This window comes from Archocentrus centrarchus, chromosome 6 (genome assembly GCF_007364275.1).
Source record: "Archocentrus centrarchus isolate MPI-CPG fArcCen1 chromosome 6, fArcCen1, whole genome shotgun sequence".
Classification (NCBI taxonomy): Eukaryota; Metazoa; Chordata; class Actinopteri; order Cichliformes; family Cichlidae; genus Archocentrus; species Archocentrus centrarchus.
The window spans coordinates 24,429,315-24,453,770 of record NC_044351.1 but is presented as its reverse complement, the minus strand read 5'-3'; the positions used below and the strand labels follow the sequence as shown (position 1 = coordinate 24,453,770).

At 40.4% G+C, this 24,456-nt stretch overlaps 1 protein-coding gene across 1 annotated transcript in view; it reads right to left on the bottom strand.

The window, feature by feature from the left end:
• itpr2 (inositol 1,4,5-trisphosphate receptor, type 2) overlaps nt 1–24,456 on the bottom strand; it is a 59,254-nt gene that overhangs the window by 9,710 nt on the left and 25,088 nt on the right. The window contains exons 35-55 of the mRNA XM_030730893.1: nt 24,193–24,374; nt 23,736–23,878; nt 23,233–23,341; nt 12,982–13,075; nt 12,355–12,542; nt 12,088–12,268; nt 11,117–11,370; nt 10,826–11,026; nt 9,281–9,391; nt 8,866–8,961; nt 8,665–8,784; nt 7,162–7,296; nt 6,865–7,057; nt 6,535–6,660; nt 4,347–4,522; nt 4,068–4,232; nt 3,805–3,988; nt 1,854–1,940; nt 1,030–1,151; nt 752–917; nt 505–665 (exon numbers count right to left, since the gene is read on the bottom strand). Of these exons, the coding sequence (XP_030586753.1) occupies nt 505–665; nt 752–917; nt 1,030–1,151; nt 1,854–1,940; nt 3,805–3,988; nt 4,068–4,232; nt 4,347–4,522; nt 6,535–6,660; nt 6,865–7,057; nt 7,162–7,296; nt 8,665–8,784; nt 8,866–8,961; nt 9,281–9,391; nt 10,826–11,026; nt 11,117–11,370; nt 12,088–12,268; nt 12,355–12,542; nt 12,982–13,075; nt 23,233–23,341; nt 23,736–23,878; nt 24,193–24,374 (3,194 nt within the window). The remainder of the gene's footprint in view (nt 1–504; nt 666–751; nt 918–1,029; nt 1,152–1,853; nt 1,941–3,804; nt 3,989–4,067; nt 4,233–4,346; nt 4,523–6,534; nt 6,661–6,864; nt 7,058–7,161; nt 7,297–8,664; nt 8,785–8,865; nt 8,962–9,280; nt 9,392–10,825; nt 11,027–11,116; nt 11,371–12,087; nt 12,269–12,354; nt 12,543–12,981; nt 13,076–23,232; nt 23,342–23,735; nt 23,879–24,192; nt 24,375–24,456) is intronic.

Here is a 24,456-nt window from a genome sequence, read left to right as displayed (position 1 = left end):
CCAGTTGAGCACCTTTGGGATGTGGTGGAACAGGAGATTCTCATCATGGATGTGCAGCCGACAAATCTGCAGCAACTGTGTGATATGATGGTGTTGAATCTATGCTACTGTGAGCTGCTCTGTTTTTGCTACTCTTGTCACTGTAAAAGGTCAATTAGAGCGGGTATGCTTAGCATGGTCATCTCAGACACACAGCTCTGGCTGTGAGCACAGCAACCACAACTACTCGCTGCTCAAACCTTCTTTTTATGGAGGAGCAGCCAATTGGGAAAAAAGCTGGCTTAAAAGGCTTGTTTCACAAAGTGGATGAACTGACAAGCTGCACCAATATAAATAAGGATTATTTTGAAACGTGAATAATGCAAAACTATTCTAGTAGATTCGAAGAATAAAAATATGGAGTTACATAACGGGTCATTTTTAAAGTACGTAAATCTCCATTACAAAGATACACTGACACAGTTTCCTGTGTGCATACTATGTATATATTTGGTCTATACTTACTGCAATCATTTGGGCTACATAGCTCTCAGGGCCGGTGTACTCAGTCGGATCCTTCACCCTCACCAGAACCATGAAGTAAAGGTAGTGCCACATGTTGTGTTCAGACTTGATATGTTCCTCAAAGGACACAGTTTTGTTGTCAAATTTGTCTCTTTCCAACCCTGGAAGACATTAGCTTCATTATGAATTCTCCCATACACGATTTTGTCCCTCATATGCATGCTAGCTACCACACAGCTGTACACACCACAGATGAAACAGGTGGTTTTGAGGATCTCCTCCTTCCTCTGTTTCTCACTCCTCAAGTCTGCAAATGTGTCAATGATAACACCAAAGATGAGGTTGAGAACGATGATGATGACAACGAAGAAAAACAGAAGGTCGTAAACCACTCGGGCTGCAAACAGAGGCTCCTGGAAATATGGACAAAGTGCAGAATTTCACTTTTGATTTTCCTTTACACAGAACACACAACAAGAAAATGCCATTTTTATATTTCCTGTATTCATTTTAAGCTTGTCCCACCTCTTTGGAGGGTCTCCTGAGAATATCTCCTACACCTCCTCCATTACGTAGTCCCTGGTTCAACACAGTGATTATACACATGAGCAGCGTGTCGCACACTCGCTCGATCCCATCATCGTCATCTAACAGAATTGAGCACAAAGAAAAACACGTGAAGGGAGGAAATGGACAGAGCCACAGAAAACACAGAAAAAGAGGAACTGAGATGTATAATACAGTAATTGTGTGGCTTTCAATATCAACATTTGTGTTACAGCCAGTAAGAAATTACACAAGACTGGCCTGATACACAACACCACTGTTGGTAAAGGGTGCTTCCCTTTTTCATCACTGTTTTGTTATTAAACTAAATTAGAAGAGTTGAAGAAAACTTAAGTTCAGGAAAATGACATTTAAAAACAGTTTGACCTAATTCAGATAAAAGTATGACTCAGCTGACTCTCACAAGTGACTGATAATAAAACACCTCTACCTCCTACTGTAAATGAATAAAGCCATGCACAGCATGACTGCTGAGGAGAACGAAGAGGTGAAGGATGTGGCTGGGATCACGTGTGCGCCCTTATGGTGCAGGTGATCCATGGAGACACAGGAGAACAAACAGGAGTAGGAGTCACCCCCTGCCTCATCAAGTTTCTTTGTGTGCACAGCTCAGCATGTGTGTGCGTGTTTGTCTCAGTACGTTTTAGTAACTTTTCAAGAAGTGATCACTGCCAGGTCACATACACACCCACCGCAATCAAAACACAAAATCTTAAAACTTGTCCACGCACACTTTCACAATGAGTAGGACATATTCATTCAAATTTAACCCCAAAACCTACCAGGAACTGATGTGGGTGTAGGAGCAGGGCAGCTGTCTTTCAAACATGAGCCCGCAACATCGCTGTTACTCAATAAATCCCTTTTTCCTACAAGAAGAACAAAAACATGGGACATTTACGTCAGTGACAACAGCACTGAACATTTCCATATGAAAGAAAATTATTAAATTATACTCCTGCATTAAACACTTCTTCTCGCTAATTCACATCAGTGCTGGTTTAAAAAAAAAAAAAGAAAAAAAAAATCAGCAAGAAAGATATAGTCAGACATTATGTAAACTGAGGCAGCAGCTGCTGGGTGGGCGGTGAAGTGTTGCTGAAAAAACCTGAGCAAATCATTTGCACATCGGCAAAGCCCCGAGTAACAGAGGAGCTGCACCGCCTGAGCAAGGTCTGCTTGGGCAGACAGGCATAAGAAAGAGAACTGTGCATCTGGACCTTAGTGTCACCAGGTCCAGATGCACAGTCACTATCAGAGTGTTACCCTGATAGTCTGGAGAACTGAGGGCAGGCCTAGGTGACAGGAGGTGGAGGAAGGAGAAGAAGAAAAGACTGAGTGGAATAGGGGGTCTGAGAAGGGGTGCAGGGGTCACAGTACTAAGTTGGCAGCAGTGTGGATAGGGTGCTCCTCAGCTTCGATGGAGCACCCCTCCCACCGTATCTCCACTCAGCGTTCAGCTAACATACAGAGAGGCGTGAGCCCAGCTGGTTACATAACCCACCACTGCTCTGCTGTGTCTGCTGTGCTCTATTCAGTAAAACACAGGATGGCGCGGCCACCAGGTTATGCAACAGGTGCACATGTGCTAGCAGGATGTCTTCCTGACCGTGGGTGCCGGAGCTCATTAACACACCCACACTCTCCACAGTGTTTTCAAAACATGTGTCTGGGTATGTATATATGGCTTACTCTAAATGTTCAACAATTTCTATGGAGAGACTATGCACAAGAAAACATGGATTTAACCATTTTAATTAAGAAATTGTAAATCAGAAAAAGTGAGAGAAAAAAATTAACTCACTGGATCAACTAGTGTGGTGAAACTGACATGGAGCATCTTAGTATAACTCTGAACTCCAAAATAGGTACAGGCCTACACTGCAAGTCTATCACTTTATTGATGCATTACATTGTATCATTTACATAAATTAAGAAAATGGAAAACAGCTCACCAACACCACACACATGTTCATGACTAAAAAAAAAAAAAATACTGAAAAAAGTGCTAACTTGTTTCAGGACAACTAAGGTTAAATTCATGGGCAGAGCAGTCAAAGGATAACAGAAAGATACACTGACAGAAAGCACAACTATAATTCTCTCTGGAGAATGAAAAAGCCTATTATGATCCTTATACAGCATAGAACAAAGTCAAGGGAGATGAATAAAGGATGACATAAATACACCTCTCTATTTAGGGACATTGCAATTACTGTACTAGAAGATTTGATCTTTTTTACATTGGAGAAATTATTATTTATTTGTTATTCAGTAATAATTTTTTTTTTAAATTATTACTGACAACCTGGAGCCCCTGTACTGGGTCCACATCATTTCTGTTCTAAAATGCAACCGATGCTTTTTCAAAGGTTTTAAAGTACGACACCTTCATTGAGTACTGTGACAAAAATAGATGTTGCATTCTTGTGACTGATTTCTGTTGCATCAGATTTCTTGCAGTCACATCTGCACATGATGAACACCACCAGTGTCCACTCACTCAGTGTTATAAAAATCTTACTTGTATCTCTAAACAGTTTTTACTCGGTGGAAGTGAAACTGTCAATATTTGGTTGAATTGGTTTTAAATCTCACGCTGGGCTGGTGATAAGCATAATCAGTATTTTTGGGCTGGAAATTGCGAATGACAGCCTAAAGCTTAAGGGATTTATGACAAGGAGCAGGCCACAGTAATGAATTAGAGTGCTTTAAAAGTTAAAGATTTCTGACCTGGTGAAGGAAGGCGATCCACTTCCATGCGGAAATCGTCCTTGAGGAAGAGGAAGCCGATGATGGAGAAAAAGTAGACAAGAAAGACGGCCAGAACTGTTGTCAAAAAAATGGAGCGGCCATTCCTTGTCACACTCTTTATCACATTGAGCAGCGTCTCCTCTCGGATCACCAGATCGAACAGCTGCAAAGGAAGACCATCATCAGTAAGCCATCAGCAAACATTCAGAGAAAACAGTCACAATGCAATGGTGCTTTCTTACCAAAAAGCTGTAGAACAACTCATGAACAAAGAGGCCCAGGACACAGATGATGGCATAGCCCAAATGGTAGATAAAGAGCATGTCCATCACAACTGCTTTGTAGCCTCGAGTGAACGTCCCCTGGTTGCCCACAAAACTTACAAGAAACACCAACTTGTTGAAAAGCTGAAAATGGAATAAAAACAAGGCTCAGGGACAAAAAAGTACAAAGCTTGTATGCATGAAGAGGCAAGAACAGACACGTCCTCCAAAAACAGCGTCAAGCCGTTCTTCACTTACATTGACAGCACCAAGCAAAAGCAGAGCAGGGCCGAGGCCCATAGTGTAGATGGCACGCAGAATAAGGGAGACCAGGAAGAACCCGATGCCCATTGGCTTGGGTAAGACAGGCAGCAGGGCGGTGAAGACGCCCAACGCTACCCACAGTAATATATTCCAGAATGGGGATAATGTGCCTGTGTGGAAGAATAAACAATTTAACAAGGCACAAAACATCAATGCTTTTAAACATGACATCTCTAATGGATTATTTATCTGAGCTAAGAGTTTAACTTAGTAAAGAGTCAAAGGAAACACAGTCAAACAGCCATCCATAGGGACATCGTCACTCAAAACAGCCAACTCTTCCTCAGCTCACTGAGTAAATCAGCGGAGTGATGCTCAGGGCTCTTTAGGACACTGCAAAGCACTGACAGCTCATTGAGGAAGTCTGTTTCAGAAAACTATCTTAAACACTTCTGTATGCCACAGCAACCACATGTGCAGTATGTTTACATTTCAGTGAATTACACCAAGGCACACCAGCAAACACAATGTTCTCACATCTGCACTGAGTCTATAAAACTGGTAAGTAACTGATATGGGTGGCAATTCCCTCCATATTCAACAAAACCTAAAGTCGGGTGTTCTAACACTGCAAAAGAATATCATGTGAAGAGATAAAGAATAAAATGTGTTGGTTACTTGGTGGTAATTAGATATCAGCATGAAATGGAGGGGAATAACATGAAATCACCCATAATCAGCATACCTATAAAGATGATTAAAGTTCAAGTTGTCCCACCTCCAAAGATACCACAATACCATGGGCAACACTTCCTTTAAGCACATTTTATGCAAACTTTCTCCTTGTTGTTTGATTAGATATGTTAGATAAAACACCAGTGTTTGTGGACTACAGGTGATCAAGGCCTTTAAACAGTGTCATGTGACTCAGAACAGCCATTTTCAATTGTCAAAAACAAAGCAATAAACATTAATAATTAACAGTCCAAAATAATAATAATTGTTATAGACTTACTTTAATTAAAAATGAGTGTTCTTCTGGACCACAACCATTCCATAGTTTTTAAAAGTGATTACAAAATTTGAAACTGTTTAATAAAACAGCTGTGAATAGATGATGTAGTAAAATCAGACAGATGCATCAAGACCAAATATTATTTCTGAATTATTTACCAGTATGTATGATGCTAAGCTGGGCTACAGGCACCTTTATTTTCAATAAAACATCACTTTTTCATCAAAATGTATAAAAATGATGAATTAAAAAACAGTAATTTTGGAGAAGAATAAACAGCGATCTGTGCACTTGCCCTAATTTTAAGTCAACATAATGGCATCTCACTGTTGCCCATTGCTTTCTACCTGCTATTTGGTTACACTGGTTACATAGGCTTCCCTCATATCACATCATATGTCACACGTATGTCAGTGGTAGTTGCTTCAGTTGCTCAGATCAAATTTGAAATTTATTTAAATTGATACCCCTTGCCAACAGTTATTTAGTCTGACATCATTATAAATTTGCCAGATCTCACTGACATCCTCTTCTCCGCACACAGCCAATAGTCTCGCTCTCTGCATATGCTTCCTTATTCAGCAATGTAACTTAGAAAAATAAAATCCCCTCATTATTTCAGTTGAATAATTCTAATGAGTGTGTCTTAAATAGAAACATCATTTAGCTGAAATGAAGCACTTTTACTCTTCGCATTCTGTAGTAAGTTTATTAGATTTTATTTCAGCACCAGGAGCTGTCCATACTATGACTTATACAGATTTTACACAGTGTACAAAAAGAAGAAAATCCTCGCTGCCTTTCACATGGTGTTATTGACTATAGATGGTAAATTCATATCTACTTTTATAGTGGCAAATCTATACCAGATTAAATAAATAATGAACAAGGTCAGTCCTTAGTGATTTTACATGTTTTTTTGGGGGGGTTTTTTTTGCTTATTCTTATTGTTTTTAACTCTTCTGTGTAAAGTGACCTTGAGTGCTTTGAAAGGCGCCTAAAATAAAATGTATCATTATTATCACTATTAAGCTGATTTCATGCCCAATGCCAGCTATTTGCAGACCACTTACAACCACAATGGTTTTCTTATCAAAAGATTAAAAAAATAATAATATTGGCTTGAAATTACAAAATACATTTTTTAAAATATGCAGATATTCTCACCCTCATCTTCATCATCACCAAAGGGGTAAAACACAGCCACAGCAACATTGAGCAGACAGGCCAGGTAGAAGGAGATGCTTCCCCAAAGAGAGATGTGACTTGAGAACCAGAACAGAGCCTTATTTTCTGTGCAAACACAACAGGAAGCATAAGTACAGGCACACAAATTCAGCACACACAAAATCACTGCCAGCCCTTCAGTTTACTGTGGAAATAACATAACCAGACATGCTGGATGGGAATCGTGATTTAGGGTCCTGCAGCCTGCTTCTGCTGCCACCACCATCATTATTTTCCAAGACCTGGATTCAGAATGTAAAGAAGACTTACTGCGGATCTTCTTTTGCCAACTCATCTCATTGTAGAGGTTGTCAAACTGCTGGAAGAAGTCGTTAACCTTGCTGCCTTGGTCATCTCTCTCAGTGGTGGTGAACACACGCATCTTGGACTCCTCTGTGAGGTACTCACAGATGTTAGGGACTGGAAACACAATCTGCTCCATGGTGCGGTCATGGCGCACTATCTGATGACAAAGATTCCTGATTAAAGGTTTTTGATATGACTGGGTAGTTCAAAAACAGTTTTAGAGATTACAAGGATAAAACACAAAATGCTAATGAGGTTTACCTCTATCTGAGCTGTGTGCTTGGCATAATAAAGGAGGACGTCATCCTTCTCATCATCCGTGTCCATGCCTGACCCTGGACCCAACCCTGACCCTGGCCTGAGGTTCTGCTGCAAGATCTTGTTGTGCCTGGCCAACTAGGGATGGAAAAGATGATTTAAGATAGAACTCGCATGGTGGTGGTAGCATCATGTTCTGGTACACTGCACAAAGTAGATGGAATAATGAAGAAGGAGGACTACCTCCAAATCACATAAAATCCAAATAAAATACATTTAAGTTTGTGGTTGTAATGTGCCAAAATGTAGAAAAGGGGTACTGTACAATACTTTTTGAAATTACTGTAATGTTTCCATTCAAGTTCAAACTTTATGACTTTTTTTTTATATTAGATCCTAAGCTACCATCTACTATCAAGGCCATTATTTCAAATAATAATAATTTTAAGGTAAGTGATCCAGATCAATTTTAACAGTTTCTTGCTATATCCACACTCCACCAAGGTAGTTTTTGTGTAATCTTGCTAATAAAAGAGACATACAAAAAGAGCACCCGTGGCACAAGAAACAATGGATGGACAAGAAACTGCCATTTGGGAGTGATTTTTGGTTCCAGTCTTTTTAATTTTTTGTGTTGTTTTCCTGTTTTGTGTTCATTTGACAGATGTGAGAACAGCTAAAAATCCAAGTTAGCAAATGAGATTTTCTTAATTTTTTTTACTCTGTGTAGTTGATCTGACATCAGTTTATCTGAAATGTGCAGAGTAAAAAGTGAGGCAAAATAATAAATCCCATGTATCAGTTAAGATGGTTTGGATGATTTTGGCCCTTTTTAAAATTTATTTTAATAATTTATTTACCGATTTAAAACATGTAATTGTACAGAAATTAAAATAACTATTTAGTTTATATAATTCTCCTTTTGCAAGTCTTAATTAACCAGAATATATCAGGATTATATATTCAAAAGCAAATATACAAGTTTGTGTGTGTGTGTGTATTGTAAGTTCAAAGGTCAAAAATATAAGTCAAACATTAAAAAAAAACAAAAAACTGCTTATGATGATGAAACACATCTGCTAGTTAGACTTAAATATCCTGTCTGACATTTGGCTCTAAAGAGACAGAAGTGAAACCCCACAAGACTTGGCCTGCACTCTTCAACTTACACACAGTTTAGACAAAGACTGAGACACTTCAGATGGACACAACATTCAAAACAAGGAGTACAGTACAGTACAGTAGTCCTGTCTCATTCCTTCATTCCTGACAAGGTGAACCATGTGTATTTAGTTGTGTAGTGACTACCTGCCTTGATAAAAATGCCTAAAGCTTTTCTGTCAGTACAACCACTGTCACATCACAAAAACTAATTTCAGAAAACTGTCAGAGCAGTTCATTCAGAGAAGCAGTCTTCCATCATTTGGCACTCCTGTAGTGCATTGGTCCAGTGGTTATTAGAAGGTCAGACAAACAGGGCAAATGCAGTGATGCCTTAATTATTACCTGGTGGGCCAGGATATAAATGTTGTGTCCGACATCTTTGGGTCTGATCTCGTCTCCCACACTGTCCTCGTCGTCCTCACTCACCAAACCCTGAGAGTAAGCGTCCTTCATTACATCCACCTGAAGCAAAAGTGTGACAAAAGTCAGTTGTTACACTGGACATATCAGATATACTTTGTGTATATGCTTTACCACACTTACCAATTCAGTAGGTCTCATCTTGTAGAGAATCTTCTCTGCATTTTCACTGTCATGGCAGCTCTCCATGATAGCTAACAGGAGCTTGGAGGCATTGTTCTGTAATACAAGTTCCCAATAATCAACTTTTATATTTTGATTAATTATGCACAACAAAGCTGAGTAACTGAGGGGAAAGATACTTGATGGATGCAGTTTTAGCAGAATGCTGTGACCTGACTAAAGGGTTGCACTACTGAAAACCTCTGCAGTCAGACAGGTAGACTGTAGCCAGTAAACATAGGCTGTATTTGCCCTTTTAAGTATTGAACAATTGCTAATGTCTATAACTAATTAATACTATGCGGCATTCTAAGTACATTATATGCTAATGGAAGTGTGTCACCTCCCAGACCTCTCTCATACACCTACTCCTCACCTTGAGCTGCAGCACCAGGTCTAGCCGATCCTTCTCCAGGGGTTTGATGGAGTTGACAATCAGTGCTATAATAATATCAATACCGTTTGACTCATGTTTAGCTATGCAGCTCTGGAAAAGAAAAATGCACATGTAGTAGTTAGTGTTAGCTAAATTACATGAAGATATATACAATACCAGTCAAAGGTTTGGACACCCTCACCCATTCATATGAATGTGAGAGTGTGTCCAAACTTTTGACTGGTACTGTATAATTCATCAGAAGAAAGTGTCTACACTTTACAAGTCATGCTAAACCCAAATAACAGATATCGTGTAAGACAGGTTATTATACCACAGCTCATAATTAAAACAGCAGTGTGATCACAAAGTTCTGCAACTCTACCCATAAAGGAGTAAAGAGAACATTTTTAGAACAATGTCTAGACTACTTCCAGTGCATCTGCCATTTTTAGATAATTCAGCCCCTTTATGACCACTTGCATATGCAAAATTTCACCACAGACCTCAAACATGAGTTTTTGCTTAACCACTTACCAAACACATTGTCACCCGTCCCAACTCACATTTGGAGGGAGAGTTGCATCCTGGACAGATTGCAATTCATTACAGGGCCAACTCAGGCAGTCACTCATGCTCACATTCACACCTACAGCCAATTTAGAATCACCAAATTTTCTCCTCCTGCCAATTATAGGAAACCCACACAGGCACAGGGAGAACATGGACACACCATACAGAAGGACCCCAGCTGGCCAGCAGGTTCGAAACCACAGTTTCTTGCCGTGAGGTAACAATGCTAAGGTAACGATGCTAAACACTGAGGTGCCCAGGAAATTTTAATGTTATGGCTGCAACCCAGAGATCAAGCAGGAATTTTCAGTTGAAGAGACAACATTGTCCAAGCCCAAAGGTGGCACACAGGGTGAGGAGCATGACATGCTTGCCTTTTTTTTTTTTTTCTATATTCATGGGACTGTGCAAGATGAATTCATCCCTTAGAACTTGGAGTTCTACTGTAATGTCTAAAGGAAAAATCCTCTGTGGATATGACCCTAATGTAATCCATTACACACCTGCACAAACTGAAAACAGGAGTTTTTTTTGGCCACACCAACATAATCTTCCCTCAAAGCCCACCTTACTCACCAGATTTGTCTCCTTGTGAATTACATTCAAATTAAAGGGTTATTTAGAAACACTATTCACAGATTCACAGCACATGACATTACACAAGGAGACTACCTTGAAGGGATAACGGGCCAAATTTAGAGCACTTTTTTTTTTTTTAACTGGCAGAGTTGCAGAAGTGCAAAAAATAATGTGCATCGCAGTCTCAGTTAAGCTCTTAAATATATATATAAATGAATGAATGAATGCTTTTCACTATAGTTTTAATGATACTGTATGTTCTTTACATTTGGGAAAAGATGAACAAGTGTTCAGAAATATTCACATAGTTCTTCTTCTATTAAATAAATACTGACAACCTGACTATCCAATAAATCTAGCATTTTCTCCCAACTAACTAGTCACCCAACCTACCTGGTTTTCATGGCAGGGTCCCTGGCAATACTCTGTAATGGTTTCCAGTGTTTGGCGAATCAGATCCACATTACTCTCATTAATATAAAGTCCCAGCAGCCCTAGGCCTCCAGTGGTGCTCCCGCAAATGCAGTCCAAGAACTGAAGTGTCTCACAAACCAGATTGTAGTTAGTCTTGTTGTTCTGATTGCGCAGAAAGTTCTGGATTCAGAGCAGAGGGAGAAAAAATTTTTTTTTAAAAAGCAATCAATTTAATGATCGCATTTCAAAGTTCACGAAGAGTTCCAGTACCTGCAGCTCTGAATTGTGGTTCTCACAGAGCAGCTGTAGGTAACGCAAGACTGGTTTCATGATTGTGATGGCCGGGCTCATCTGAGTTTCTTCTGAAGCATCCTCTGCACCAGTTTGCTCACTGTTTTGGCCAAGGTTATCAAGATCATTGTCCAGCTCCTTTCTGAAGGCGCAGAAGGCCTTTGAGGTCACTGAAGAGGCTTCCTTTAGCTGCCCTCGCATGTCTTCCCTGATATGACGCCCAAAATCTTTCCCTACAAACACCATGAAGAAAGGATTTTAAAATAATAAATAAATAAAATAACATAATTCAGTGTTTAACTTCAGAGCAGGATAGTAACATTTAAAAGGACACATAAGCAAATGGTTTCCATTTATAAGTGTGGCAATTGTACTCTAGACTAATTAAAATGTATATATTTACAGACTTTTACTGACAAGTGGGCAAATATTGAGTGGGTTTCTGTAGCATAAAAACACCCAATCTTGATACAATGGCCTTTTGATAGGATTGTGATGTGGGCTGTCACATGCTTCAGACATGTGACTGCTTGAACTGGGAACAACAGTTTGCACAGAAGTCAGCAGAGCAACAGAGATCATTCTGGATTTATCCACCACTGCTGTTTTAAACCAAACTGAACTTCTGGACGTGGGACACTGTAAAAGCATTAAGGTTTTTCAGTTATAATGGAGTTTGTGGCTTTTTTAACTCACTCTTTCTATGGAAATGCCTGGACGTGACCCTCATGACTCAGTATTGCACTTTTAAATGCTAGGCACCACTGACATTATAACAGAGGTGATTCACTTTAAATGAACTTTACTTACTTACTTTCAGCTTCACTTTGACATTTTGACACAGTGCTTAGCTGCATTTTTCAGACAGCTGAGCTAACAAATGCTGTGTGGACATAATGTGGTGTTTTTGCTATAATATTAGATAAATAATGTAAAGAACTGAACTGTACCTTTCTTAGACCTGAAAGTACTGACATCACTGTCATCATCCCTTTTCCCGGATTTGACTTCAAACATGTTGACCGATACAGTGGCACGAATCTCTTGCTGGGCCAAACGCATGCGGTCATAGAAAACCTTGAAGAACATCTCTGACTTTTTCTGCTTGTGCAGCTGGCTGTAGAATGAGTGCTGGTCAGGAGGCAAAAATGGTCATGAGCGTAATTCTAAAACATGTGGAGGGTTAAATAAAGGATTCGTGCGTCCGTGAAGCCCACCTGTATCTGTGTGTTTCCACCCTTGAGAAGGCCAATGCCCAGCTGGATGCTCTCCTCAAACAGTCGATCATTCTTGCTGTTGACGATGAGTTCAATTACCAACTCTGTTGCCCCAACACTGTCCAAAAGGCACTGGGTCTCCACAACGTTGGTGCCTGGCTTGTCAGTGTCTAGCATGGGAGAACCTCCTGCAATGATTTGAAAAGTTAAAGCCCAGCTCCTGATTTTCATCCCTTTTCTGATTTAAAAAAAAATGTCATGCATGTTGCCAGCTCCCTCTCTCATTGCCTCTGGCTTTCCATGCATGCGCATAACAGAGCCATATTGCCATATATATTATTGCAGATGGAAATCATCTTTTGCCTATAGTGGTCCTGATTGAAATATAAGTGTTCTGAACAGGTAAAACTTCACAAATTATTGATTTGTTTTTTAATACACCTCTAGTTTATTCCACACCTGTCTAGGCCAAATATTTATGCCGTACATTAGAAACCTCTTAAGTCTGCCAACAACTGTCAAAGAGTATATTGCCTAAGATATGGAGTGCTGTCATTTTAGTTACTGTTTCCTCTGCTGTGAGTAGTTATTGCAGCATCTACTGGGTTTATTTAGGGCTCTCAGTACCAGATGAGCTGTTTCCACTCCCGAGCTCTGACTTGGAGAGAAGCTTTTGATTTCCAAAGTAGCGTGTGAGGAGAATCTTTCTCAACTCGTTTCCCTGTGGAGACAGAAATCATAATGTTAAATCCATATAAAAGTCTGACAGAGTATGAGCCTTAAACTTGGAAATTCACACTTAACAGATGTAGAGAAAGTAGCTTCTTTTTTTTTTTTTTTTTTTTTTAAGAGCAATAACTGTAAAAATGATCAAAATGAAGGACAAATACTAAGAAGGGAACATTTGTGGTAAGGTGCATTCACTGGCATGAAATCTATCCAATCATCTCTCAGAGGGCTGAGCAGATTTCATCTCATTTCACCTAATAGGAATCATCGCCATCATCCCATGACACATTTCTGCCTTGATGGAAGCAGTGGTTTGCAGGATGACAATGCTCTTATCAACAAAGAGATTGGAGCTTGAGAGAGCATGACAATTACAATGTTGTCCAATATCTCGATCCAATCGGAGCATTTATGAGAGATTCTGGGATAGCAGCTAGGACGTGTTTGGCAAAAGGTCATCCATAATGATTAGAGATGTTATTTTAAGATTTTTGGTTAATATTATTCTGGCCTGAAATCCCCTACAGAGCTCTGTTTTAAAACATAGACCATGAACTATTGACCTTACCCTAAACTATTTGGGATCAAAGCTAGTCTTCCCTCTCTTAGACAACTTTAACTGTATAAAATATGACCACACTGTGCTTCTTTCACACACCATGTACACACAAGCACACAAGTGGAAACAAGTGAAAAAGGCTATACAGAAGGGGTCATTTGTGTGCAAGGATTATTGATGCATATGTACTGAACAATGCCCTGCACAACACTAGCTTGCCTCTAGCAGCTCATTTGTTTAATAACTTCATTTGTTTTCTTTCTAATAAATATCTCTCTCTGTCTGTGCGACATTTGACGCAGATGAGCAGAAATGAGATGAAAAGATTCACGGAGATAATCTTCCCTCAGTGGTTGTGTAATCAAAGTGTGACTGACAGGTGGATGACTTGCATTGTACATTTCACCATCTATTTTTAATGCACAACACAGGGCGCGATGGATGGAGGAAGGAAGGAAGGAAGGAAGGACGGAAGGAAGGAAGGAAAGAAGGAAGATAAATTATGTATGAACACTGCAGGTGGTCAGCATCCATTTCTATGGTAATCTAACAACTCAATATTTTCGTGTTTGATGACACCTCATTACTCATTGATTAACAGACTGAAAAAAGAGCCAGATAAGGGGCGGAGTTAAAAATGAATGGACAGTCACTTATGGTTTCCATGGAAACATGCTAGTAGGCTAGCAGAAATGACACCTGAATACATTATTAGTTACATCTGAATTGTTGATATAAGGCATTTATGCCAATTTCTGACTCTACCATCTTAAAATTGAAGCAGAAATTGAGACTCAGACCACACAACAATCTTATGCTCACTTTTGCTCCTTAGCTGAAAGGAGAGGCATCCGGTGTGGTCTTCTGCTGCTGTAGCTCTTTTGCTTCAAGGTTCGACTTGTTGTGCATTCAGAGCCGCTCTTGGTTGTAGCGCTGCACAGTTAATCGAATTTGAATATTGATCACGATTTTAGCTTCGCACAATTAAAGTGATGTTAACCGAGGATACATCATATGAAACAGTGCTGTAAAGTTTTGTCTCCACCACAACGCAACACAACTAACTTATTTAGCTCCATGAAAACAGACATTAATTGCAGTATAATTAATGCATGAAAGCCAAGAAAAACAACGCAGTGGTTGCTAACGTGACTCGTCCAACATCAGCTTAGACATAAAGTGTGTTTGCACATCCATCCAACTCACAAAGATGCACTGAAATCACCAACACAACTTGCAAATATGTGGTCACTAAATACGGTGTGTAATGAAGGCTTCAGGAGTTTGGTCAACATACTGGACAAAAGATGTGTTATCCCCCGATACATTTTTTACCCCAAATTGGCAAAGCCCGCACTGTATGCTAAACATTGCAGAGAGGGATCTCACAGCTGGTGAGTACTCTGCTACGAGTTTTAATTTCATCCCTCACGCAGGTACAATGAATGAAAAGAGTTTGGTTTTTTTTTTTATTTTGCTTCTAGGAGCTGCACTTGGATCAAGTAAATAAATACCTTATTTGAAGATATTTTAAATAACAGAAATGTAGCACAATGTAAAAGTGAAAGCAGTGCCTGTTGATTTAATATTTTTAAGTTTTGGTCAAATGTTTTCATTTATATTAACTGCTGCAGTGAATTTAGGTGAATGAAGATGACCCATTTTGTACATTGGCAGGAATGTAGCACAACATGAATGTGAAAGTAATGCTATGTTTACATGACAGAGCAATTCAAAACATTTTTGTCAATAAAAATCAATGAATGATTTTGACAAATAATCATGACCTCAATAGTGATCAAAATAGTTGTGATAATCCTGGTGCAGCCCTATGCTGTTGTAATGAGAGGTTATTTGAGTTACTTTTGCCTTCCTACATGCGGAATCTGGCCATTCTCCTCTAACCTCTGGCTGTAACTTATGATGCTGTAAAGTAACTAAAAGCTGAAATTATTACTTGTTCATTGGGTAGTTGTTAATTAATTAAAAGTTTAAATAAATGTTCTGACTCCAGACTCAGGAAGCCTTTACTCATATTGTAAATTTTGCAAATGTCATTGTATTTATTTTGTTCTATATTTGGTCTTATTTCGTTCTTTTTATGTAGCTTTTATATGTACAATGTTGAATCATCTGTGAAGTAATTTGAACTGCACTAACCTTCATGAAAGATCCTATACAAAGAAAGACTGATTTATTTATTGACTGGCATTGTTGGTCAGACAAGTAATCTGAAGGCATCACCTCACCCATACTCCCATAGACATGTAATGGGCATTTTTTCATTGCTTGTGCATTTGTCCTGAGGTTTGCATGAAAATTAATGCATTTCCTTAATATTTCAGAATTTTGCAGTTTGTAACTGATGCACCAAAAATTCAGCAATTATCTGGTATCTTTGTTCTTTTGCAAGTTTCTCTACTGTTGTAGGGTGCTGGCTGACACATACAGCTAATTAGTATTCAGATGTATATGACTCATTTGTGTTGCCGCCATTGTAAGTAGTTGCTTCTCACTATAAATTGTCGGTGCATTTGAATGTGGAAAATGCAATGTGACTGTTGAAGGAGGAAACTGAATTATCAAAGAGAAACAATGGTCATTACTACTGGGATTAATTAAAAAAAAAAAAAAAGCTCACTAAAAAGTCTAATTATTCTGATAGCAAGGCATCAGATAAATGATGCACCTCAATGTCTCGCCACAAAGGCTGCCCAGATACAGTTCCGCTAAGGATGCTCAAACTAAGAGTGCCAAAGAGCAAAGATGTGTAGGAGCACGTGTAGCTGATGCTCCCTGTGTCAGTAAACACTCCATCTCATCTGCAGTCAGCAGAGACACTTGTCTGCCTGCACTGTCTGGCTGAGCTGTCTCACAGAAACTGACACACGCATGCGGACGGACACACACACAAACACACACACACACACGCGGACACACACACACACACTTCTTGAACTGAAGGTGAGGACCCATTGAGCCAGTGTCGCATTTCCACACACCAGTACACAGACACAATCTCCGTGCATCTCCAACCTCAGCACTACACTTTTTTTAAGGCAATGCCTCCCAATACATGCTCCCTTGCAGACTGAACCATGTTTGACTTAGCATTTCCGTTTTTCCTGACACAGGAAGTACCACTAAGAAGGAAAAAAAAAATGCTCTTGCAGGAAGAAGCTGGAAGGGGGTGGGGTGGTGACAGGTTTTTTTTTTCCTCTTGTTTGCCTCCCTTCTGGGTGATGCAGTCTGCTGGCTAGGTCTGCAGAGAGAAAGGAGAGAGGAGGCAGGATGGCAGTAGAGAAGAGTCAGCCCTGCCTGACTCATCTGCTTGTTGCTGCATTGACAAGAAAAACTCTAGTCAGGTGATGTAAGAGCTACGAGAGAGAGAGGGAGAGACCAGACCAAGAGAGAGTGAGAGAGAGAGAGAAGAACTGACAAAAGTAAGAGGAGGGTGGCAGGAGGAAGAGAGGAACAAACAAAACCTAGCAATGAGCAGACACTCGTGGTGTTTTAAAATGTGCACCGGCACGCCACACTGCGGCTCTGGTGTCCAAGCTGGGGATGAGCTGCCGATCCCCACCTTTGGGTTCCCCCCACCCTCTCCCCCTTCCAGACCTCTTGCAGCTCTGCTGTCTACAGATTCCTGTAACTCCGGTGAGAAGCATGGATAAAAAGAAACCGCCTGTTCTGTGCTTCTTTAGGTGGTCTGAAAACTCATGTATGCATTGGAGGGCAATACCAGCTGTAAACCAGGACATACAGTGCCTGGATAGAGAAATTTGAGTTGCTGAGCTCTGACAATGAAGCAGAGAGTCAGGCCATGAAGGAGGACAATGTACCCCAAACAAGGTTGAGATGAGAGGGGTGGGAGGGTAAAGGCCTTCTTTTCTGCATTATTTTCTCCCACAACAGAGGAGTCAGTCTGTCTTTTATGCACAGCAGGACTCAAGTACACAGTGGGATAGCACAGTTTCCCCTCTCAGGCTTTGACAATCCAACAACTTCACAATCACAAAGCATCAGAAGCTTCAGCCAACACATCGATCAGGACACATTGATCAGGACACATTGTCAAACTGAAACTCTGCCTTCTTGCATTGTGGTCATTAACATGAGACAAAAACTCAAAGGGAAATTCAATCTGAAGTATGGTTTAAAAGCACGAGATACAAGTTATCTAATAAAAACTTCAGTTGTCTCTAAGGTGAGCTTGGAGCTGAAGAGAAAATGAAAAGCTTAAAGTGGGAGCCTTTTATAATAAAATACATATCCATATCCATGTGTTTTGTAAGATTTCTTCTTCCAAGACACTGATTTTGTGAAGATTTAAAAAAAAAAAAAGATGAAGGAAAAAAAATTTAAATGCATACAGTCACATTACTATACCACAAACACAATAACAAACAAAGATTAAAAACAACATGAGGGAACACAGCCTGGTCTGTAACTACCACCAATAACTGAGACCCTTTCTGAAATCTTGCCATTAGTCAACTCCATTAAAGTGAACCGTTTCTGCATATATGCATTTCATTCCAACTCATTTACCTACAGTTGGATATGAAACGTTCAGAAGCAGCTGTGCAGTGTTGTATGCAAGGCTAAGAGGTTACAAATGGTATCTGAAATCCTGCAAGACACACGCACATCGAGTGGTGCCATTTATGTTTTCGAACTGCAGTTCCACAGCGCATGAAATGCTTTTACCCAACAAACAAGCACATCAGCAAAACAAATTAAGCCCACATGTGAGAGCAATTGGTGAGAACGATTCAGGGAAATACAAGCGTAAACAAGTAAACAAGCGTTGAGTAACAGGTCTGCTCAGTGAAGGCCTGACTTTTAACCAGCGGGTTTATGGTGGAAGTGTTATGTGTTATTCACTAATATTGTTATGAACTAATTGAGTTTATTAAGAAGACTATGATGTGAAAGATGGGTTGGCTTGCAAACAAGGCTCATCTGTTTTTCCTGCCTCACTGGAACTCATGCAGTTTAGTGGACATAATAAGGCAAGCAAGGGGAAAATCTAATCATTTTTGAGGGCTTGTGTTTTAGCCACTGCAGTGTCTATTGAAAAATCTAAACAGCAACAAATTTTAAAAAAATAAATAAAAAATTTAATTTGGTGGAAACATTAATGGTCCTCAGAGTAAAAAGCCATCTGGTTTTTGTGATCCACTGGCTTTAAGTCTAGCAAATATAGTAGATCAAAAATTTCACTTATTCTCAGTTGCTGGTTAACAGTGACGCGACCTCGAGGTCGGCATTTATGGTTTTGAGAGAATATTGCATTTATTCCAATCCAATTTGGTGTGGGTGCTCGGGTCCTAAGGATGAGAGGTTAATGATGCTAGTGATCCTCTGACTTTCATTTTGTGCCACCATCAGGCCAACACTGCAATAAAACAACTTTAACAGAGGTGTGACCACATATGAGAGCCTATAAAATAAGGGATGGCTTAAAACCCGACATAGATACCAATCACTGACTGAAGGAGGACATCCTCAATATTGGTCTACAGGCAATCCTAATAAAAAGTGTTCTTCACCATATTCTTTTTTAGTGCATGAGTATTATATCCTTACCAGATGGTGTTTCTGTCTTTTTGTCTACCAGCTGTGCGCATTAGCAAAACCAAAACCTAGGAGCCATAAATTCAAATACAAATTGCACTTCATACCATTCGCTCTCTTTTGCTGTCATGTGCCTCTCAGAGTACAAGTAACCTAACTCACATACGGTGACGGTGACAACCAGTCGCACTCACAGAAACCTTTAGATATATGCGTGACTGAAAACTTCGAGATAATTACACACTGGAAGAAAGGAAATAAGAAAATTCGTTTTTTATTTATTTATTTCTCAAATATAAATGATCTCATCACAGACATATTACATTGCTTATTTTGCTGGTATCAAGGTAAAGTCACTGATATCACTCAGGAAAGTATTGCATCTATTTTTCAGCCAGAGGTGAACTAGAAAGAAGTCTGACAAATGCACATGATGGTCTAATTTTAAGCAACTTCAACTTTTATAAAAGCTACACGGGGTTAAAACTAAGGGTTTCTCTCTCTCTTTTTTTTTTTTTTTTTAACTAGGATTAAATTTGACTAGAGTTTGTGGTAGTTTTAAGAAAACATTTTTGCTTACCCCACTGGCAGACTTTTTCTGACTTCAAATGAGTATATTTCAGTATTTTGTATTTTTCCTAGTAGGATATTTTTGCAGTGAAAGTGAAATTCACTCTCTCCTCTACTGCTTAATATTAAAAGAGTTCGGCAGGCACCACGCTCCTTGTCTGGAGGCATCTCGAGCGCCCAGTCACGGCCAGACTAGACAAAACAACATGTTCTAATCCCTCATCACCATGGAAACCAAAGCATAATGCTCCCCTAACAGACACCTGACTGATGGATCGAGGGAAGCAAGGGCAAGAGGAACTAAGAAGAACCTCCTCGGCATAAGTTCACGTAGCAAAATAAACTGCCAAAGACCAAGTACTAGAACTTTTTTTTTGTATTAGATAAGTTAAACTTCACAAATCAGATCCTGATTTTGGTTAGACCTTTGCTAACTCCAACTTTCTGACTCAACTCAGCATGCTGTCTCAGCCTGAATCCAGCCAAAGGTCAACTTCTACAATGTACGCATGAGCTCATGTAGCTCTCTGCCTGCCTGACCCTCTCCACCTAGAAAACCTAAGGCACGGTCCACCATGATTCCCATCAGAGAGACAAACAATGAAAAGCCTGCTGGATAAGCTCACACAGGGGCAGCCAGCATGACACTGCATGCCTGGGAGAGTGTGTGTGTCTGAGTGAGGCTTTCCATCTACATGTGTGTTTGTGTGTGATGCGCTTAGCATCGAGAGGGTGGTAATCTGTAAATCTGCTTTGCCTTGGGCAGGTGGTGTGAAACTTGGCAAGCAAGACAGAATGAGGGACAGACAGCGTGTGAATGACAGATGAGTGTGAAAGAGAGGGGAAAAAGAAACCATGTGAGAGTGGTTTAGATTACATAATTAGCTTTTTCATTCCTCTGTCAACAAGACTTGTTTACATATATATGCATACGTCTATTCAAAAAACACCTTAAATACAGACTAGTAAAACTTTAATCTCAGGCAGCTGCCATTTGCAAATTTAGTTGTTTTTTTTTTGTTTTGTTTTTTTAATTATTGCCAACAAATCCCTGAAACCAACAACCAGCTGATCCTATTATCAAGTATTCTCTTGATAATAGCCTTTGGGCCTATTGCTGTTGGGCAAAAAATAATAAAACACACATAAGCCTTTCCTTGCATTGCAAATAATGGCATCAAGTGTGTGCCCTTGTTTGAGTGCCATTAAACTCTTGTGCTAAGCAGTTTTAGAGAATTACTTAACTTGATTTTAAAAAAAGCAAAGGGCCCATCGTTTGACTTTGAGATGTGTGCCTTCTACAGTGAAGTAAGTTAGTATAAAAGTACAGAATAATATCACCACACATTTATCAAAATGTGTGGAGAAAAAACAAAGAACAAAACTAAACAAATCTCTACAATTTAGTTTGTTTGTAACTCCCCTTCCAGTAATTCATCCCAGACTTCTTAAGGGCAAGTGGGAGTACAAACATTTAAAGTGGCCCTCAACTGATAGCCAAAACAAGTGACATGCAGCAGTCAGAGCCAACACATCTCTGTACAGTTACTACAGATTTTGCCATCTCTGCCCAACCAGCATGCCTGGCATGATCAAGGCAAACACTGAGCAGGGCCTGGGTGGGAATAAGGGTGAGCAAGATATAAAAAAAAAAAATAAATAATAATAATAATTATAATACTCAGGCGGGCAGACAGAATGCCATAGACTGAGACAAAGTGTAGAGGGAGCAAAGGAGGAAGACAGAGGCAGCAAGCGGACAGGAGAGTGAGAGTAAGATGGGAGGGAGGGAGGGAGGGAGAGGGGAGGGAGAACGTGATGATCCACGTGACGCTGGCTCAGCCACTGCAGGCTGTTACGTAAGCGCACCCCCTGCCCTGTCTCCTCATGGACTGAGCAGACTCTGCTTCTCTCCAATCCCTATCCCTGCAGCCGCTGCCCACTTTTTTTTTCCTCTTCCACTCACATGGCTCCTCACATGGCTGCTTCTCTCGCTCCCTCAATGACTCTCCCTCCATCTCTTTTGCTCACTCTCCTCCACCCACTCATTGCACCCTAGGGGAGCCACCAACCTCTGCTGCCTTTGCTGTCACTCTGTCTCTCTCCTTCTGTTTTTGTCTGTCTGCCTGCCTCTCCCTCTCTCATTATTTCCATCAATCGTTTTTCTCTCTCTCTCTCTCTCTCTCTCTCTCTCTCTCTCTCTCCGTCTCCCGTGCAGTAAGGCTGCAGCTCCACACTCAGGGCTACACGGATATGACAAAGAGGCCGCAAATACATGCTCGAGCACACTCATGCACACCTACACAAACTGACATTTCACATATCGTTACCGCACTGTCTGGCTTCTCGAAGCGGCTTTTAATAAAAAGTGACTGTTTTTCCACTTTGAATTCCTCTTATCTCGTTCCACACAACTGTTGAATCATTTTCCTTAAAAAAACAAAACAAACAAAAAAAACCAAACAAACACAGTTTGGCTGACTGACACATGATACAAACACAAATAGGCAGAAGCAAAACTCTGACTCCTCAAGCAGCTTGAAGTAACTAGTTGCCATGTACTATTTTTGAGCAATGTAGTGTTGACGGTATTAGTAATGCTATTACACTGAAATAGAAGGTAAAAAGAACCGAAATATGTTCTGTTTTAGTAAGCTGTGCTCTAGTGCAACAAAAAACCTTAAGTGGACTAACAATGAGAGCCAGTAATAATCATATGCATGCAGGAAGCAACATGCTTTCGCCCACTTCTCTTTAAAACATGACAAATAGAGCTGCAGGCTAGAGCTGCCGTGTCACACTTGTGCACACTGATAAAGGTCTTTATTGGAACAGCACATTCTGTGTGAATTTCACCGTGGCACCCTCGCTTGCCACACAGCTGGAGGAAGAAGTGATTACAGACCTGATGTTTTGTACTTCGGCCCTCACCTTCCACCCTTGTGAACAAACATGTGCGCACTCACACACGTAGCCACCTCCTTGAGTCTCCTCTACACAAATTTGCGTGTCATCCTACCGACTCTTGTCATTCACTTCCCAGGCCTCTGGCTGAGAGGAGGGTGCAGCAGTACAGGGGCTCCTGTACCCCCAACCCGCTGCAGTATTGATTTGTTGGTTCAGTGAGTGCTCCCCCTCTCCCTCCTTCCTTTACTTCCTCCTTCCTTTTCTCCCTCTCAGTGTGAGTGTGTCCTCAAGTGCCTCCCTGCCTTATGTAACACAAAAAGGCCCACAGCATACTGATGAAGGGGAGTCTGGGCTCTGGGCCGACAGACCTGAGTGAAAACAAGGACTACACTGCACTGCTGATAGGAGTACAGCACTGCCAGCACATGAAGTCAAGGATAAATCCAAAGCAAACTTTTAGGTATTTTTTCTCAATTAATCCATTTTCTTTAAGTGTCTTTAAGTAACAGTTTCACAAAGTGTCATGTACTCACAGGTTCCTCAAAGCTTTCCTTCTTTTCCAGCATCTCTCTGAGTGTCTGTAGGATCTTTATACACAGTTTATCCTCTTTGTCCATCAGCTTCTTGGTGTGTTTGATTAGTCTGGCAGAGTGATACGAGATGCTGTGTCATTTACAGATGTTTCTAGTTAATACAGTCACTTGCTCACAAAACAAGGCCACGCTTTATTGATCAGCACAGGTGAAATCACCTTTTCTGTTCCCTGAGGAGGTCACAGAAGAAACCGTAACAGCACGGTGTCTGTATTTTTCATTAAAATTAATTTGTCATTTAATGTGGGCCACTGCCACAAATACATTCATTGACTTTTTGGCTCCCTTATTCATTTTGCAACTTCTGTCAAAAATTGTGCATACCCAACCTCGACATACTAAGTCAGCCATGCTGCTAGCTGTCCCAATGATCAGATAAGCGCTTTAAATTGTGGCCTGTGGGCCTCTTTCATTCTATAGACAGCTTACAGAGAGCTGCTTACTTGGACATAAAAGCTCCACTCTCAAAGCGTGAACGAACATCCTCTGGAAACAGCAATTCGGGGCTGTGAAGAACATCCACCAGCACAGAAAACTCGGCCTGAACCTTTGGACTGAACTGCTCCTCCAGACAGGACACAACCCCCTGTACATCACAAAGAGACACATTCAAATTTCTGCAGTGGAGACCGTTAATGCTGATGAACATGCATGTTTATCCCTTGTGTAATATCAGGCGACGGTAATGTCAATTTGTCAGCCCACTACTGTGACTATTGAAACTTTCAATATACCCAGAGGATGCATTTTAACAGCTTAGCACAGTCATCAGATCAAAATTTTCACTTGCCTAATATTACCTCTTCTGCATGTTGCCCAACTGATATTAACATTAGGCTCAAAGCACTGCAGTGCCTACAGATAATCTCAGAGCCGCTAGCATAGCAGTAGACTGTTCACCTGCAGCCTCTCTATGATGCTCCTGTAGTCAAGCCCAATCAGTGGCTCCCGGCGAGGTCGTGTGCGTGCAGAGATCCTCCAGTCTTTAGCTGCCCGCTGCACCATGTTACTATGGATCTTGAGAGACAAAGTGTTGACCTGACTGTCCAGATCAACAGGGATCGCTATGGACCGTGCCTTAGCTGAAGGAAGAACATGTAAGGTTAGATGTCATCGTGAGCTTTATTTTACAATCGTGAAAAAGAAGGCTTTCACAGGACTCTA